The 17717-nt window shown below is 43.2% G+C and overlaps 1 protein-coding gene across 14 annotated transcripts in view; it reads left to right on the top strand.

Moving 5' to 3' along the window:
• ppip5k1b (diphosphoinositol pentakisphosphate kinase 1b) overlaps positions 1-17717 on the top strand; it is a 64347-nt gene that overhangs the window by 8354 nt on the left and 38276 nt on the right. For 7 of the 14 annotated variants that reach the window (XM_029758306.1, XM_029758307.1, XM_029758312.1 and 4 more), the window contains exons 3-14: positions 243-450; positions 843-933; positions 1031-1116; positions 2543-2697; positions 2993-3094; positions 3788-3961; positions 4573-4694; positions 4904-5005; positions 8798-8884; positions 9634-9709; positions 9993-10102; positions 16685-16770. In XM_029758306.1, the coding sequence (XP_029614166.1) occupies positions 243-450; positions 843-933; positions 1031-1116; positions 2543-2697; positions 2993-3094; positions 3788-3961; positions 4573-4694; positions 4904-5005; positions 8798-8884; positions 9634-9709; positions 9993-10102; positions 16685-16770 (1399 nt within the window). The remainder of the gene's footprint in view (positions 1-242; positions 451-842; positions 934-1030; positions 1117-2542; positions 2698-2992; positions 3095-3787; positions 3962-4572; positions 4695-4903; positions 5006-8797; positions 8885-9633; positions 9710-9992; positions 10103-16684; positions 16771-17717) is intronic. The other 7 variants (XM_029758310.1, XM_029758311.1, XM_029758314.1 and 4 more) reach the window with 3 other exon arrangements.

Below are 17717 nucleotides of genomic sequence, written 5' to 3' on the forward strand. Positions count from 1 at the left end.
TCCTTGCTTCCTCTTTCCTCACCACCTCCTCAAATCGCATTGGAGAAAAAGATCCAAGGTCCCTCTCCTCAGACCTCCTCCTTCAATGCATTTTGAGAAGGAGGTGAGGAGAGATGACTGGACAGAGGAAAGATGGAAAATTGGCTTAGGCTTCACCTCGCACAAGTAATCACATCATGTACAGCACATTACAAACAGTAAGATGCGAGTGACCTCTTTCCCTTCCTCTCTGTTCGCCCCAGCCTCCAGAGAGGCAGATCGTGGTGGGCATCTGCTCCATGATGAAGAAGTCCAAGTCCAAGCCCATGACCCAGATCATGGAAAGGCTGTGTAAGTTTGAGTACATCACCGTGGTCATCTTCCCCGAGGAGGTCATCCTCAACGAGCCAGTGGACAAATGGCCCCTGTGCGACTGCCTCGTCTCCTTCCACTCCAAAGGTACAAACGAACGTACGTATGTGCACCCACCGCATACGATTACGTGCATCAGGTACTGGCGTGCGCATGCACATTTCACAGATTAACGTGTATAATGTATATGCATGCCAATATACAGTAAGTATACACAAATTCAATCTGTACATACCGAACACAGTCATTCTCGTCTTGCTCATGTTTAGTCATAGTGTACGTCTGATTTGTCCTGGTTTAAATTGGGTATATCTTAGGAGAAGAATCGGAAAAGTAAAATAAACATGGGGAAATTGAAATATGTTTAGGACACCAGTATACAGACCAATGGAACGACAACGTAATGGTTGAGGGATTTTCTTCCATTTCCTGGATTATTTATGTGGTTGTGTTTTGTGTATATGAATGCATGTATGGGGGTGGCTTTGTAGGTTTCCCATTGGACAAAGCGGTGGAGTACGCCAACCTCAGAAACCCACTTCTCATCAATGACCTGAACATGCAGTACTACATACAAGACAGGTATAACGGTGAACACACACACTCAACTTCCTGCTCATACTTTGTCAAAGTCTGTTGACTTGCTCCTTCGTAAACGTTTTGTCTCATGTCCCTTCAGGAGGGAGGTGTATCGTATCTTGCAGGAGGAGGGGATTGACCTTCCTCGTTACGCTGTGTTAACCCGAGACCCAGACAGACCTGAAGGTAAGTGTTACAACACAACTAGTCTCTTGTGACAGACTGTTACCGTTAAATCGATCAGCTGGCTCGCGTGGACGCACGTTTTGCTTCTGGGTGCCAAGATGACAAAATAAACAGACTTAAGCCCTTTGTCTGTAAATATAGTTGCAACTGATCCCAACACTCTCACTAAAGCATACTTATCAAAGTCCACTTGCACAGTCTAATAAGAAATGAATGTGCATTGCGAGCAAATACGGCTCTGGATAGTTAGCTCACAGTGGTAAGGCACTGAGTTCCTGACATCTATTGCTGTGATGCGCAAAGGAAATCTTTTGAAATTCACATTTATTGCGGTGTTGTGTTAGGAAGAAAAGTGCAATCATCACCTTGAAAATGAAGATTAGGGTGCTCAATTCAATCCAACCCGCACTGCAGTATTTACGTGGTAGCTTTTTTTCCAGTGGTCAAATTAACACCGGTTGCTCTTGGGTACTGTATAAAAAGCTACAACTACTACCAGGGCGAACCCTCTCACAGGTATGCTTTCACTTTTCAGAGGTAGAGGTGTGTGGGCACGGGATGAATATTGTAAATAAAGGATTTGAAAAATAAAAATGATACTCCGAACCATTGAACTATCAGCAACCTGTTTTAACGGACTGCCACCGATCAGTCAGTGGTTAGGGAAAAATACTTGTTGACATGCCGATTGTCATCTATTTCTTGTTACGATGGATGGAGCTAAGAATATAAAGGTATAATCCTCGTAGCCTACATGTTTTTTCCCCCCTTCTTTGTAAAAGCAGTGCTGCATATGAAACGGCAAGCAAAAACGTTGAATTTGGTCATACGTGGAAATGTGCCTTACTGGCTTTTTGAATGTTGTGTAACGTCAGTAGTCTAGTCAAGGAAGCATCTTGCAAAAAATAGATTTGCCTTCTCCACTAACCAAGACCATTGCCAAATAAGGCATGCTGTCACCTGCTTTCATAGTAAACCTTGAGGTGGTACCACCCAGCACATCTAGAAGGGGGTGTATTTCATACCGAACCCATCTCTTGAGATGACGTAGAGGAACTTTCTCAAGGTGCCTCTGCGTCATGATTTCAGTGGAGTTGATCCGCTAGGGGCAAAAAGAGCTAGATGTACTACTAAAATACCTAAATTATAGCACTTTTGCAACAAACTGTCAAAATGACGACCAGAATTGACGGGTTCACGAAAGGTTGGTGACCGCTGCTTCAAAGGGTCGCATAGTTGTAGGCCTAGCCTATTGAAGATGAAGGCTATTACCATATCATTAACACCTGCCCAATCCTTTCAGATCTAAATTCTGCCTATGAATAGGGTTTATAGTCCAATTTGGAATGGGGCATTCCTTCAAGTGTGCTTTTTAGGCCCTGATTGAACTCTGTCTCTAAATGACTGTGGTGTGTCTGCCTCCCAGAATGTAACCTTGTCGAGGGGGAGGATCATGTGGAGGTGAACGGGGAGGTGTTCCCCAAGCCCTTTGTGGAGAAGCCCGTGTGCGCAGAGGACCACAATGTCTACATCTACTACCCCACCTCAGCTGGAGGGGGCAGCCAGAGACTCTTCAGAAAGGTACTGAGGGACTAGGGAGGTGCAGTTGGCTTCAAATGGGTCATGCTGTTGAAATGATAGTGGAGGGGCGGAAGCTGTAGGAGCCATGCCGTACAGAAAGGTCTGATACTCAATTATACACACTCGGTACATCAAACGTTTAGCCCTCATTTGAAATATTTTAGCTGCAACTTGATTGGTCTTGCCTGACAGAATGAAACCGATGGAATAGTCCCAAAAGTGCAAAACCCCGCCCATCTGTCCGGCGGAATCAAGCGCTCTCATAAGTATATGAATGATCCCCTCTCTCCTGTAGATAGGGAGCCGCAGCAGTGTGTACTCCCCAGAGAGCTGTGTGAGGAAGACTGGCTCCTACATCTACGAGGAGTTCATGCCAACGGACGGCACTGACGTCAAGGTATCATCTTAAGTGTGTGCTGGTGTGTGAGCTGTGTCTTCTCGTCTCCTGTTTGGACCTGTTAGATGTAACAAATGATTTCTTGAATCATACCATGGCAATAGCAGTGTGAATGACTTCATAGCATGATTCTTATTTTTGTTCTATTGCGTGGCCGTGATCATAGGCTGGTGCCACCATCTGAAAATGTTATCGGCACAAGGGGGGGGAAATGTTAGTCCTACTGTATTTAAAAAAATATATATTTGACCTTTCTTTAACTAGGCAAGTCAGTTAAAAACAAATTCTTATTTTCAATGACGGCCTAGGAACAGTGGGTTAACTTCCTTGTTCAGGGGCAGAACGACAGATTTTTACCTTGTCAGCTCGGGGATTCGATCTTGCAACCTTCCCGGTTACTAGTCCAACGCTCTAACCACTAGGCTACCTGCCGCCCCATGGTAGGCCAACAGAATTTTAAAAGAGAGAACAAGTGCACAATGAACAATGATCTCAGGGGAAATGGGCCTGTGGGAGTTTTTAAAATGCTCGGGAGTTGAGAATACTGGTATAGCCTATCCAGAGACCAAAAAGGTGTTTGATGCAAATCAAACAAATTATTAATATCCAATGATTTACTGCCCGTGAGGGTGAAGTACCGCTAGTATGTATATGATATCAGGTGAACACTGGGACCTGACTGTGTATAATAAGATGTCATGCCAGGTGTACACAGTGGGTCCTGACTATGCCCATGCTGAGGCAAGGAAGTCCCCGGCCCTGGACGGTAAGGTGGAGCGGGACAGCGAGGGGAAGGAGATCCGCTACCCCGTCATGCTCACCGCCATGGAGAAACTGGTGGCCCGCAAGGTCTGCCTGGCCTTCAAGGTGAGGCTTTTCAACCAATCAGACCACTCTGTGTTTGTCTTCTCTCCAAATCAACCTGAAGCCGTAACTTCTTAAACTATCCCAATAGTCTGAATGTGGTTCCTCTCCTCAACCTCGTCTTATTTCCTTCATCTGCAACGAGTGTGCAGGAGCTGGATAGGTGAAAGCAACTGATGTGTTTTCAGATCAGTGCAGATGAATGAAAGAAGATGAAGGTAGGAGCCGTCTTTAAACATTTGGGCGATCTGACCAAATTCACATAGAAATGTGAGTTATAGAACGTCATTCTCAGTCTAAGCAGTAGATCTGTGCTATTCCTATGCTTTTGCGTCTTTTACTTTTGGTTTTGTACACCAGCTTCAAACAGCTGAAAATGCAATATTTTTGCTTATTGAAAATATATTTCACAGTGGTTTAGATGGTACAATGATTCTCTACACAAGATTCTGTTGCTTGTTTTGTCACATAGACTAAAATTAGACAAACTATTCAAATTTTTGCAACCAGGAAATGGCCAAGCGATTTTCTGCATATTGCAACTTTAAGAAGCACCTGACTTGATTGGCTACATTCAGTTTGAATGGCTGACTGACGCATTCTTCCACTCCCAGCAAACGGTGTGTGGCTTCGACCTCTTGAGAGCGAATGGCCACTCATTCGTCTGTGACGTCAATGGCTTCAGCTTTGTGAAGAACTCCATGAAGTACTATGATGACTGTGCCAAGGTCTTGGGGTAGGTGCGGCTAGCTGTCATGCTGAGGGGTCAACTATCGGTCTTCCTTACAGCTTAACCCCTGATTTACACTTTGACACTCAAGGATCAGCTGGGTATCTAAAGCCATATGTCATTCCTTGAATTGGACAGGATCCAAACTCGTGCTCGATTCGTTTTCAAAACCCAAATACTGCTCTAGCTCACTCCATTGGTTGTCCCCCCCACAGGAACATGGTGATGCGAGAGCTGGCCCCTCAGTTTCACATCCCCTGGTCCATCCCCATGGAGGCTGAGGACATACCTATAGTCCCCACCACCTCAGGAACCATGTGAGTACTCTTCTCATTTTCTTCCTCCTTTCTGCCTCATGCTTCTTTCTCCTCCTATTCCTGCTCTTCTCTCTCCTCTTCCTGCTTATCTCTACTAGAGGTTGTCTAACAGAGGTGGTTTGGTGAACTATACTTGCGTGATGGCTAACCTCTCTTGAAACTTGAAGACTTGTGTTAGTTCCCGCAGCGAACTCCTAGGCTTTAGCTCATTGGGCTAACACAGTCTTGAGTCACGTATTCCTAGAGGACCCTTCTTCATACCAGCTGTAACACTGTTTTACATAACCATTTGCATATGTTTTTTTTTTAAACCCTCATCAGGATTTCTCCTGACTAAATAAAGGATTAATACAATAAACAAATCAATAATGTCACCTAGACATTACTGGAAGCTTTCTAAGTTTACCAGTAAACTACCAGCATGTGATAACTTTCAAGGTTTTTGGAGGAATTTTATAACATGACTTCTAGTGGTCTTTTTGGGTACTTCAGATTATCACAGGTGTCTGGAATTATCTCTGGCCCTCTGTGTGGCCTTATCTCATGTAATATACAGTACCAGTCAAACGTTTGGACTCCTAGTCACTCTATGGTTTTTCTGAATTTTTTACTGTTTTCTACATTGTAGAATAATAGGGAAGACATCAAAACTATGAAATAACACATATGGAATCAAGTATTAAACACAAAAGTGTTCAACATATAGTTGAAAGTAAATAGTTGGAAGATTTGTGGAATTATTTGATAATAATGCCGTTGTTAACCATATGGTCTATCCACTAGAGACTCATGGACAGTATTGACACGGATATAAAAAATGTAGTGTGTGTGTGTGTGTGTGTGTGTGTGTGTATAAACTCAGCAATAAAAGAAACATCCTCTCACTGTCAACTGCGTTTATTTTCAGCAAACTTAACATGTGTAAATATTTGTATGAACGTAACAAGATTCAACAACAGACATAAACTGAACAAGTTCCACAGACGTGACTAACAGAAAAGGAATAATGTGTCCCTGAACAAAGGGGGGGTCAAACTCAAAAATAACAGACAGTATCTGGTGTGGCCACCAGCTGCATTAAGTACTGCAGTGCATCTCCTCTTCATGGACTGCACCAGATTTGCCAGTTCTTGCTGTGAGATGTTACCCCACTCTTCCACCAAGGCACCTGCAAGTTCCCAGACATTTCTGGGGGGAATGGCCCTAGCCCTCACCCTCCGATCCAACAGGTCCTAGACGTGCTCAATGGGATTGAGATCCGGCCTCTTCGCTGGTCATGGCAGAACACTGACATTCCTGTCTTGCAGGAAATCATTCACAGAATGAGCAGTATGGCTGGTGGCATTGTCATGCTGGAGGGTCATGTCAGGATGAGCCTGCAGGAAGGGTACCATATGAGGGAGGAGGATGTCTTCCCTGTAATGCACAGAGTTGAGATTGCCTGCAATGACAACAAGCTCAGTCCAATGATGCTGTGACACACCGCCCCAGACCATGACGGACCCTCCACCTCGATCCCGCTCCAGAGTACAGGCCTCGGTGTAACGCTCATACCTTCGACGATAAATGTGAATCTGACCATCACCCCTGGTGAGACAAAACCGCAACTCGTCAGTGAAGAGGAGTTTTTTCCAGTCCTGTCTGGTCCAGCGACGGTGGGTTTGTGCCCATAGGCGACGTTGTTGCCGGTGATGTCTGGTGAGAACCTGCCTTACAACAGGCCTACAAGCCCTCAGTCCAGCCTCTCTCAGCCTATTGCGGACAGTCTGAGCACTGATGGAGGGATTGTGCGTTCCTGGTTTAACTCGGGCAGTTGTTGTTGCCATCCTGTACCTGTCCTGCAGGTGTGATGTTCAGATGTACCGATCCTGTGCAGGTGTTACACGAGGTCTGCCCCTGCGAGGACGATCAGCTGTCCATCCTGTAGCGCTGTCTTAAGCGTCTCACAGTACGGACATTGCAATTTATTGCCCTGGCCACATCTGCAGTCCTCATACCTCCTTGCAGCATGCCTAAGGCATGTTCACGCAGATGAACAGGGACCGTGGGCATCTTTCTTTTGGTGTTTTTCAGAGTCAGTAGAAAGGCCTCTTTAGTGTCCTAAGTTTTCATAACTGTGACCTTAATTGCCTACCGTCTGTAAGCTGTTAGTGTCTTAACGACCGTTCCACAGGTGCATGTTCATTAATTGTTTATGGTTCATTGAACAAGCATGGGAAACAGTGTTTAAACCCTTTACAATGAAGATCTGTTTAGTTACTTGGATTTTTACGAATTATCGAAAGACAGGGTCCTGAAAAAGGGACGTGTCTTTTTTTGCTGAGTTTATGTATATAGGTACAGTTGAAGTCGGAAGTTTACATACACTTAGGTCAGAGTCATTAAAAGTCATTTTTCATCCACTCCACAAATTTCTTGTTAACAAACTATAGTTTTGGCAAGTCGGTTAGGACATCTACTTTGTGCATGACGCAAGTCATTTTTCCACCAATTTTTTTACAGACAGATTATTTCACTTATAATTCACTGTATCACAACTCCAGTTGGTCAGAGGTTTACATACACAAAGTTGACCACACAGCCGTAATACCGCTCAGGAAGGAGACGGGTTCTGTCTCCTAGAGATGAATTTACTTTGGTGCAAGAAGTGCAAATCAATCCCAGAACAACAGTGAAGGACCTTGTGAAGATGCTGGAGGAAACGGGTACAAAAGTATCTATATCCACAGTAAAACGAGTCCTATATTGACATAACCTGAAAGGCCACTTAGCAAGGAAGAAGCCATTGCTCCAAAACCGCCATAAAAAAAGCCAGACTACGGTTTGCAACTGCACATGGGGACAAAGATTGTACATTTTGGAGAAATGTCCTCTGGTCTGATGAAACAAAATAGAACTGTTTGGCATAATGACCATCGTTATGTTTGGAGGAAAAAGGGGGAGGCTTGCAAGCCGATGAACACCATCCCAACCGTAAAGGACGTGGATGGCAGCATCATGTTGTGCGGGTGCTTTGCTGCAGGAGAGACTGGTACACTTCACAAAATAGATGGCATCATGACGCAGGAAAATTATGTGGGTATATTGAAGCAACATCTCAAGACATCAGTCACGAAGTTAAAGCTTGGTCGCAAATGGATCTTCCAAATGGACAATGACCCCAAGCATAGTTCCAAAGTTGTGGCAAAATGGCTTAAGGACAACAAAGTCAAGGTATTGGAGGGGCCATCACAAAGCACTGACCTCAACCATATAGAAAATTGGTGGGCAGAACTGAAAAAGTGTGTGCGAGCAAGGATGCCTACAAACCTGACTCAGTTACACCAGCTCTGTCAGGAATGGGCCAAAATTCACCCTACTTATTGTGGGAAGCTTGTGGAAGGCTACCCGAAACGGTTGACCCAAGTTAAACAATTTAAAGGCAATGCTACCAAATACTAGTTGAGGGAATGTAAACTTCTGACCCATTGGGAATGTGATGAAAGAAATAAACGCTGAAATAAATCATTCTCTCCACTATTATTCTGACATTTCACATTTTTAAAATAAAGTGGTGATCCTAACTGACCTAAGACAGGGAATTTTTACAAGGATTAAACGTCAGGAATTGTGAAAAACGTTAAATGTAAAAACAAAAAAAGTTTAAATGTATTTGGCTAAGGTGTATGTAAACTTCCGACTTCAACTGAATGTGTGTGTTTTCCAAGTATAAATTCTGTTAATTACTGAGTATTCCAGTAACTTTGGTAAGTTGTCCAAAGCTTTGCAACCCTAATGTCACCTGTCCCGCAGGATGGAGCTGCGCTGTGTCATCGCCATCATCCGCCACGGAGACCGCACCCCCAAACAGAAAATGAAGATGGAAGTCAGACACCCTCTGTGAGTCTGTACATCTTCCCATTTCCTGCTCCTCAAACGCCCTCTCTCCCCATTCCCAGTGGATACATCTTCCTGCTCCTCAAATGCCCCCTCTCCCCATTCCCAGTGGATACATCTTCATGCTCCTCAAACGCCCTCTCTCCCCATTCCCAGTGGATACATCTTCATGCTCCTCAAATGCCCCCTCTCCCCATTCCCAGTGGATACATCTTCCTGCTCCTCAAACGCCCTCTCTCCCCATTCCCAGTGGATACATCTTCCTGCTCCTCAAATGCCCTCTCTCCCCATTCTGTGGATACATCTTCATGCTCCCCAAATGCCCCCTCTCCCCATTCTGTGGATACATCTTCATGCTCCCCAAATGCCCCCTCTCCCCATTCCCAGTGGATACATCTTCATGCTCCTCAAACGCCCCCTCTCCCCATTCCCAGTGGATACATCTTCATGCTCCCCAAATGCCCCCTCTCCCCATTCCCAGTGGATACATCTTCATGCTCCTCAAATGCCCTCTCTCCCCATTCCCAGTGGATACATCTTCATGCTCCCCAAATGCCCTCTCTCCCCATTCCCAGTGGATACATCTTCATGCTCCTCAAATGCCCTCTCTCCCCATTCCCAGTGGACAGAATTTGACACATAACGTTTAATGACTTAATTTTCTGATTAACGTCATATAACAAATACAACTTGTAATTCACCTTCCCCAGTCCTGTTGTGTCTCAATGTTGTATCCGTTGTGTCTTTTTCAGATTCTTTGAGCTGTTTGAGAAGTACGGAGGGTATAAGTCAGGGAAACTGAAGTTGAAGAAGCCCAAACAGCTACAGGTCAGTCCAAGTATCGCTTCTTTGCCTGTAACACAGGAACCTGCAGTGTGTTCCTCTGTTGAGGGGAACTCTATTTACGACAATATGGTAGTGCTGTATATGGCCTCTACTTCTAATCCAGTTTTTCAATGTTTCTTCCATCTGGAAGTATTTCCGGGCCACTGTTGCCTTCGCTTGCTCTTTGTAGTGGTTAAGGCTTTGGTTGCTGTTAAGAACTTTGACAAATGAGTTTGATTGACTGATGTCAGTCGTGTGTGTTTGTGTGTGGTGTGTGTGTGTATAGGAGGTGCTGGACATTGCCCGGCTCCTACTGGCTGAGTTGGGGCAACACACAGACTGTGAGATCGAGGAGAAGAAGGGTAAACTGGAGCAGCTCAAGACTGTCCTGGAGATGTGAGTGAGACACTTATGGCTGGGTTATGGGCACACACACTCACACATCATGCCCCGATCTGTCCATTTTATCGACCATACGCAAGGTAGTGATCTGCTCTGCTGTGTCTATGATGCGTTGGTGTAGAAACCTGTGTCATTGCTGTGTGTGTCTGTAGCCCAATACACAGATTGAATTAGCCTTATTCACTAAGCACACTCTAGCCTAGTAACGTTCACATTTACTTTGTGAACACCCTCCTCCTCCATGCGTTTCTAACTCTTTTTCTCCCTATCTCTTTTCCTCCCTCCTTTCTCTCTCCAAAGGGAATCCAGCTTGAATGACACTCAGTACGCACCTTCCCCCCCCCCGTCCCTTTAAAGGAAGAGATTCACTCCTCCTTGTTCTCCGGCACTCACTGTAACCACTGCTACCATTAACCCCTATTCAGAATGATGAGGGATGTTATACTGAACTTAGAATCAGGGAACACTAGACACAACAGTGTGTGTGTGTCCGCGTGCGTTTGGGAGAGTGCTTTGTTGTCTGCAATGCATGTCGTTCTGAAAGTTGCCCTGTAATTCCTCTCACTATCCCTTCGCCCTCCTCCTCACTCTTCTCATCCTCCGTGTACTATATGTAGGCTTACTGTTTGAGCCCGTTGATAATGGTATGGGATTGCATATTAACCAGTTACCATTAGCACCTCATTGACAATAACCAAGGACAACATTCTTGGTTGGATCAAATACAAAGGCCCAGAGTCATTTCAGTATGTTTGAAAAATATACAGTGTAAGTCGGAAGTTTACATACACTTTAGCCAAGTACATTTAAACTCGGTTTTTCACAATTCCTGACATTTAATCCTAGTATTTAATCCAAACATAATCAGGGTCATTATGGCCAAACAGTTCTATTTTTGTTTCATCAGACCAGAGGACATTTCTCCAAAAAGTACAATCTTTGTCCCCATGTGCAGTTGCAAACCGTAGTCTGGCTTTTTTATGGCGGTTTTGGAGCAGTGGCTTCTTCCTTGCTGAGCGGCCTTTCAGGTTATGTCGATATAGGACTCGTTTTACTGTAGATATAGATACTTTTGTACCCGTTTCCTCCAGCATCTTCACAAGATCCTTTGCTGCTGTTCTGGTATTGATTTGCACTTTTCGCACCAAAGTACGTTCATCTCTAGGAGACAGAACGCATCTTCTTCCTGAGCGGTATGGTGGCTGCGTGGTCCCATGGTGTTTATACTTGCGCACTATTGTTTGTACAGATGAACGTGGTACCTTCAGGCGTTTGGAAATTGCTCCCAAGGATGAACCAGACTTGTGGAGGTCTACAATTTTTTTTTCTGAGGTCTTGGCTGATTTCTTTTGATTTTCAAATTATTTCAAGCAAAGAGGCACTGAGTTTGAAGGAAAGGCCTTGAAATACATCTACAGGTACACCTTCAATTGACGTCAATTAGCCTATCAGAAGCTTCTAAAGCCATGACATCACCTTATGGAATTTTCCAAGCTGTTTAAAGGCACAGTCAACTTAGTGTATGTAAACTTCTGACCCACTGGAATAATGCTACAGGGAATTATAAGTGAAATAATCTGTCTGGAAACATTTGTTGGAAAAGTTACTTGTCATGCACAAAGTAAATGTCCTCACCGACTTGCCAAAACTATAGTTTGTTAACAAGAAATTTGTGGAGTGGTTGAAAAATGAGTTTTAATGACTCCAACCTAAGTGTATGTAAACTTCCGACTTCAACTGTATATATACACACACAATACTAGTCAAAAGTCTTGCACACTCTTGGCATTTTCTCAACCAGCTAAATGAGGTAGTCACCTGGAATGCATTTCAATAACAGGTGTGCCTTGATAAAAGTACATTTGTGGGATTTCTTGATCGAATTTCTGCAAAGAAACCACGACTAAAAGACACCAATAATAAGAAGAGACTTGTTTGGGCCAAGAAACACGAGCAATGGACATTACACCGGTGGAAATCTGGCCTTTGGTCCGAGTCCAAATTTCGGATTTTTGGTTCCAACTGCCGTGTCTTTGTGAGACGCCGAGTATGTGAACGGATGATCTCCGCATGTGTGCTTCCCACCGTGGAGCATGAAAGAGGAGGTGTGATGTTGTGGGGGTGCTTTGCTGGTGATGCTGTCTGATTGATTTAGAATTCAAGGCATACTTAACCAGCATGGCTACCACAGCATTCTTCAGCGATATGCCATCCCATCTGGTTTGCGCTTAGTGGGACTATAATTTGTTTTTCAACAGGACAATGACCCAACACACCTCCAGGCTGTGTAAGGGCTATTTGACCAAGAAGGAGAGCGATGGAGTGCTGTACCAGGTGACCTGGCCTCCACAATCCCCCGACCTCAACCCAATTGAGATGGTTTGGGATGAGTTGGACCGCAGAGTGAAGGAAAAGCAGCCAGCAGCTCAACATATGTGGGAACTCCTTCAAGACTGTTGGAAAAGCATTCCAGGTGAAGCTGGTTGAGAGAATGCCAAGGGTGTACAAAGCTGTCATCAAGGCAAAGGGTGGCTACTTTGAAGAATCTCAAATATAAATATGTTTTTATTTAACACTTGTTTTGGTTACTACATGATTCCATATGTGTTATTTCATAGTTTTGATGGTTTCACTATTATTCTACAATGTAGAAAATAGTACAAATAAAGAAGAACCCTTGAATGAGTGTCAACTTTTGACTGGTACTGTGTGTATATATATATATATATATATATATATATATATATATATATACATACAGTACATTCGGAAAGTATTCAGACCCCTTGACTTTTGTCCACATTTTGTTTCAGCCTTATTTTAAAATGGATAGAATTATTATTGTTTTTTTTAAATGTATAAACACAATACCAAAATAATGACAAAGCGAAGAAAAAAAAGATGCCTTATTTACATAAGTATTCAAACTCTTTGCTATGAGACTCGAAATTTAGCTCAGTTGCATCATGTTTTCATTGATCGTCCTTTGTTTCTACAACTTGATTGGAGTCCACCTGTGGTAAATTCAATTGATTGGACATGATTTGAAAAGGTGCACATACCTGTCTATATAAGGTCCCATAGTTGACAGTGCATGTCAGAGCAAAAACCAAGCCATGAGGTCGAAGGAATTGTCTGTAGAGCTCCGAGATAGGATTGTGTCAATGCACAGAACTGGGGAAGGGTACCCAAAAATGCTGCAGCGTTGAATGTCCCCAAGAACACAGTGGCCTGCATCATTCAGTAGTCTGGAACTACCAAGACACTTCCAAGAGCTGGCCGCTCAGCCAAACTGAGCAATCAGGGGAGAAGGGCCTTGGTCAGGGAGGTGACAGATGGAAGCGACTCCTCAGTAAAAAGGCACATAACAGCCTGCTTGGAGTTTGCCTAAAGGCACCTAAAAGACTCTCAGACCATGAGAAACAAGATTCTCTGGTCTGATGAAACCAAGATTGAACTCTTTGGACTGAATGCCAAGCATCACATCTGGAGGGAACCTGGCACCATCCCTATGGTGAAGCATGGTGGTGGCAGCAGCATGCTGTGGGGATGTTTTTCAGTGACTGGGAGACTAGTCTGGATCGAGGGAAAGATTAACAGAGCAAAGTACAGAGATGGTAGTGGTTTCTTTGCAGCAATTTGACCATGAAGGCCTGATTCTCCTATGAACAGTTGATGTTGTTGTGTCTTACTTTTATTTGGTCTGCAATCTGAGGTGCAGTTAACTCTAATCAATTTATCCTCTGAAGTTGAAGAAAAGTTCTTGACATTTCCCGTATTGACTGACCTTCATGTCTTTTAAAGTGATGATGGACTGTAATTTATTTGCATATTTTGAGCTGTTCCATAATATGGACTTGGTCTTTTACCAAATAGGGCTATCTGTCATTGTAAGTAAGAATTTGTTCTTAACTGACTTTCCTAGTAAAAAGCGTAATAAAATATATAATAAAATATATCTGTAAACCACCCCTACCTTGTCACAACACAACTGATTGGCTCAAATGGATTAAGAAATTAACTTTTAACAAGGCACACCTGTTAATTGAAATGCATTCAAGGTGACTACCTCATGAAGCTGGTTGAGAGAATGCCAAGAGTCATCAAGGCAAAGGGTGGCTACTTAGAAAATCAAATATAAAATATATTTTGATTTGTTTAACCCTTTTTTTGGTTACTAAATGATTCCATATGTGTTATTTCATAGTTTTGATGTCTTCACTATTATTCTACAATGTAGAAAATAGTCAAGATAAAGCAAAACCCTTGAATGAGTAGGTGTTCAAACGTTTGACTGGTAATGTATATTTATTTATTCATTTAAAGTTTGTTTTGTACATTCCACATTTTGTTACATTACAGCTTTACTCTAAGATTGATTACATTTTTTTTCTTCTCATCAATCTACACGCAATACCCCATAATGACTAAGGTTTTTAGAAATGTTTGCAAATTTAAAAACTGAAATATCACATTTACATAAGTATTCAGACCGTTTACTCAGTACTTTTGAAACACCTTTGCCAGCGATTACAGCCTCCAGTCCTCTTGGGTATACCTATATTTGGGGAGTTTCTCCCGTTCTTCTCTGCAGATCCTCTCAAGTTCTGTCAGGTTGGATGGGGAGCGTTGCTGAACAGCTATTTTCAGGTCTCTGCAGAGACTCGGACCATGAGAAACAAGATTCTCTGGTCTGATAAAACCTAGATTGAACTCTTTGGCTTGAAACCTAGCACTATCCCTACGATGAAGCGTGGTGGTGGCGGCATCTTGCTGTGGGGATTTTTTTCAATGTCAGGAACTGGGAGACTAGTCAAGGTCGAGGAAAAGATGAACAGTGCAAAGTACAGAGATTCTTTATGAAAACCTGCTCCAGAGCGCTGAGGACCTCAGACTGGGGTGAAGATTCACCTTCCAACAGGACAAAGACCCTAAGCATCAGCCAAGACAACGCTGGAGTGGCTTCAGGACAAGTCTCAATGTCCTTGAGTGGCCCAACCAGAGACAGGACTTTAACAGACACAATGTAGTTGAGTACGGTTACATGCACACAGCGTGATTTTTGTGGATAATCAGATTAATATAAGGGTTTGATTAAAATGTTTCAATTCTTTGCAAGAAGAACGATTTCCCTAATAATCCTGTTTACATGGACACATCTGAAATAAGGCTACCTGATGGCACTCTGAGAAATTCCCGAAAATCAACAATTAAAATAAACTTTCTACCACAGTCACCATGTTATTTTTGGTAAACGTATTTGAGTCGGGACATATATAAAGTTTGCATGTGAAAACTACTTCTAAGATTCATACATTATTAAATTGTTCCAAACTCACTTGACTCGCACTAAAGAGGGAGTCTTGCGCTACCTGTGCTGGGCTCAGGTAGATTAGATGAAATACCCGCTGGAATGCCCCATTTTTTTTTTTTAACTGTTTAGTAATTTCGAAAGATTGCGCCGAAAACCAGGTTTCAATTGGCGTATGCTTATTTCGAAATTGACCTTACGCCGATTATGATAAACAAATTTAAGGCGTTTTACATGACTTTTGCATAATCTGCCTACTGCCGTAATCCGTTTTAATATCGAATTATTCCTGTGCATGTAAACCTACTCATTGTCTGTTGGAGCAGGTCCTCGTTACGCATTTGATCTGTATGCGTAGGGCCTAAAGCTGTGGGGAATGGGGAATCCAGGATCAGTCGTAAACACTGATGGTATCGCCTATCAAATCCATTTTCCATCACGGGGCCGTCATGTACTTGGTCTGTAAATCTTGTCATACTACATGTTTGTCCCAAGGACTCCTAATCTTTTTCCTATTAGAGGACAGTATGTTTCGATTAGTGGCGGATATGCTAAATTATTATCATAGCCGGTGCATTGAACAGCTGCTGTTACATAGCACAGCCCTCACTATTGCCACAGCACTGTATCGCAAACCACAGTGGAGGCCGAGAGACAATTTTACCCAATCGGGTGGGTGGAATCCCAATGGTGTCGTCTTTCACCCCTGAGTGCTATGCACTTTAAACAGAAGCCTGTCACGTTCAAAAGGACAGCGCTATTATGGCACATGAGGGATTAATAGTGACACACAGTGACAGCGGGTGTCCAAAGTTCACACACAAAACAACCCAAAACATGTTTCCAGAAACATGGTAGGCAGCTAGTTTAGCCTAGCCTAACTAGCAACTTATTGACTGACAGACTGAGCACCTGCTAGCTAGCGTTTGAAGCTGGTGGGAGACTGTTTTCTGTTCTCAACCATGGTTCTGAAATTAAACGTATCCAAGGTTGGAGTCAATTCCATGAAAGAAAAAAAAAGAAAAATCCAAATCAGGAGATTAATTGAAATTCAGTCCAATAAATAATTGAATTCAATCCAAGAAAATATTAATATTTTTAAAATGTGGGTCCTTTTAAATGTACTTCCTGACTTGACAGATTTAGATTGGAGTTGAGTTCAATGCTGGTCTTGACATGTCACATGTCTGGGTTTGTGTGTGTACTGTACATGTATAATGATGACTGGAGCTTCATTAAGTGAAGATACCCCGTGTGTCTTCCAGGTATGGGCATTTCTCAGGCATCAACAGGAAAGTGCAGCTCACGTACCTGCCCAACGGACAGCCCAAAGCCTCCAGTGAGGAAGAAGGTAGGGAGTCACAACCTTACACTATATTTGGTCATGTTCATGATTACACATACACTATACAGTTGAAGTCAGAAGTTTACATACTCCAATGCCAAATACATGTGAACTCAGTTTTTCACAATTGCTGACATTTGATCCTAGTAAAGATTCCTTGTCTTAGGTCAGTTAGGATCACCACTTTATTTTAAGAAGGTGAAATGTCTTAATAATAGTAGAGAATGATTTATTTCAGCTTTTATTTCTTTCATCACATTCCCAGTGGGTCAGAAGTTTACATACACTTTAATTAGTATTTGGTAGTGTAATAGTTTAGCTTCCGTCCCTCTCCTCGCCCCAACCTGGGCTTGAACCAGGGACCCTCTGCACACATCAACAACAGTCACCCACGAAGCATCGTTACCCATCGCGCCACAAAAGCCGCAGCCCTTGTAGAGCAAGGGAAACAAATACTTCAGGTCTCAGAGCGAGTGACATCACCTGATTGAACCGTTATTAGCGCGCACCACCGCTAACTAACTAGCCATTTCACATCGGTTACACTAGCATTGCGTTTAAATTGTTTAACTTGGGTCAAACCTTTCGGGTAGCCTTCCACAAGTTTCCCACAATAAGTTTGGTGAATTTTGGCCCATTCCTCCTGACAGAGCTGGTGTAACTGAGTCAGGTTTGTAGGCCTCCTTGCTCGCACACACTTTTTCAGTTCTGCCCACAAATTTTCTACAGGAGTGAGGTCAGGGCTTTGTGATGGCCACTCTAATACCTTGACTTTGTTGTCCTTAAGCCATTTTGCCACAACTTTGGAACTATGCTTGGGGTCATTGTCCATTTGGAAGACCCATTTGCGACCAAGCTTTAACTTCCTGACTGATGTCTTGAGATGTTGCTTCATTATATCCATATAATTTTCCTCATGATGCCATCTATTTTGGAAAATGCACCAGTCCCTC

This window comes from Salmo trutta, chromosome 7 (assembly GCF_901001165.1).
Source record: "Salmo trutta chromosome 7, fSalTru1.1, whole genome shotgun sequence".
NCBI lineage: Eukaryota > Metazoa > Chordata > Actinopteri > Salmoniformes > Salmonidae > Salmo > Salmo trutta.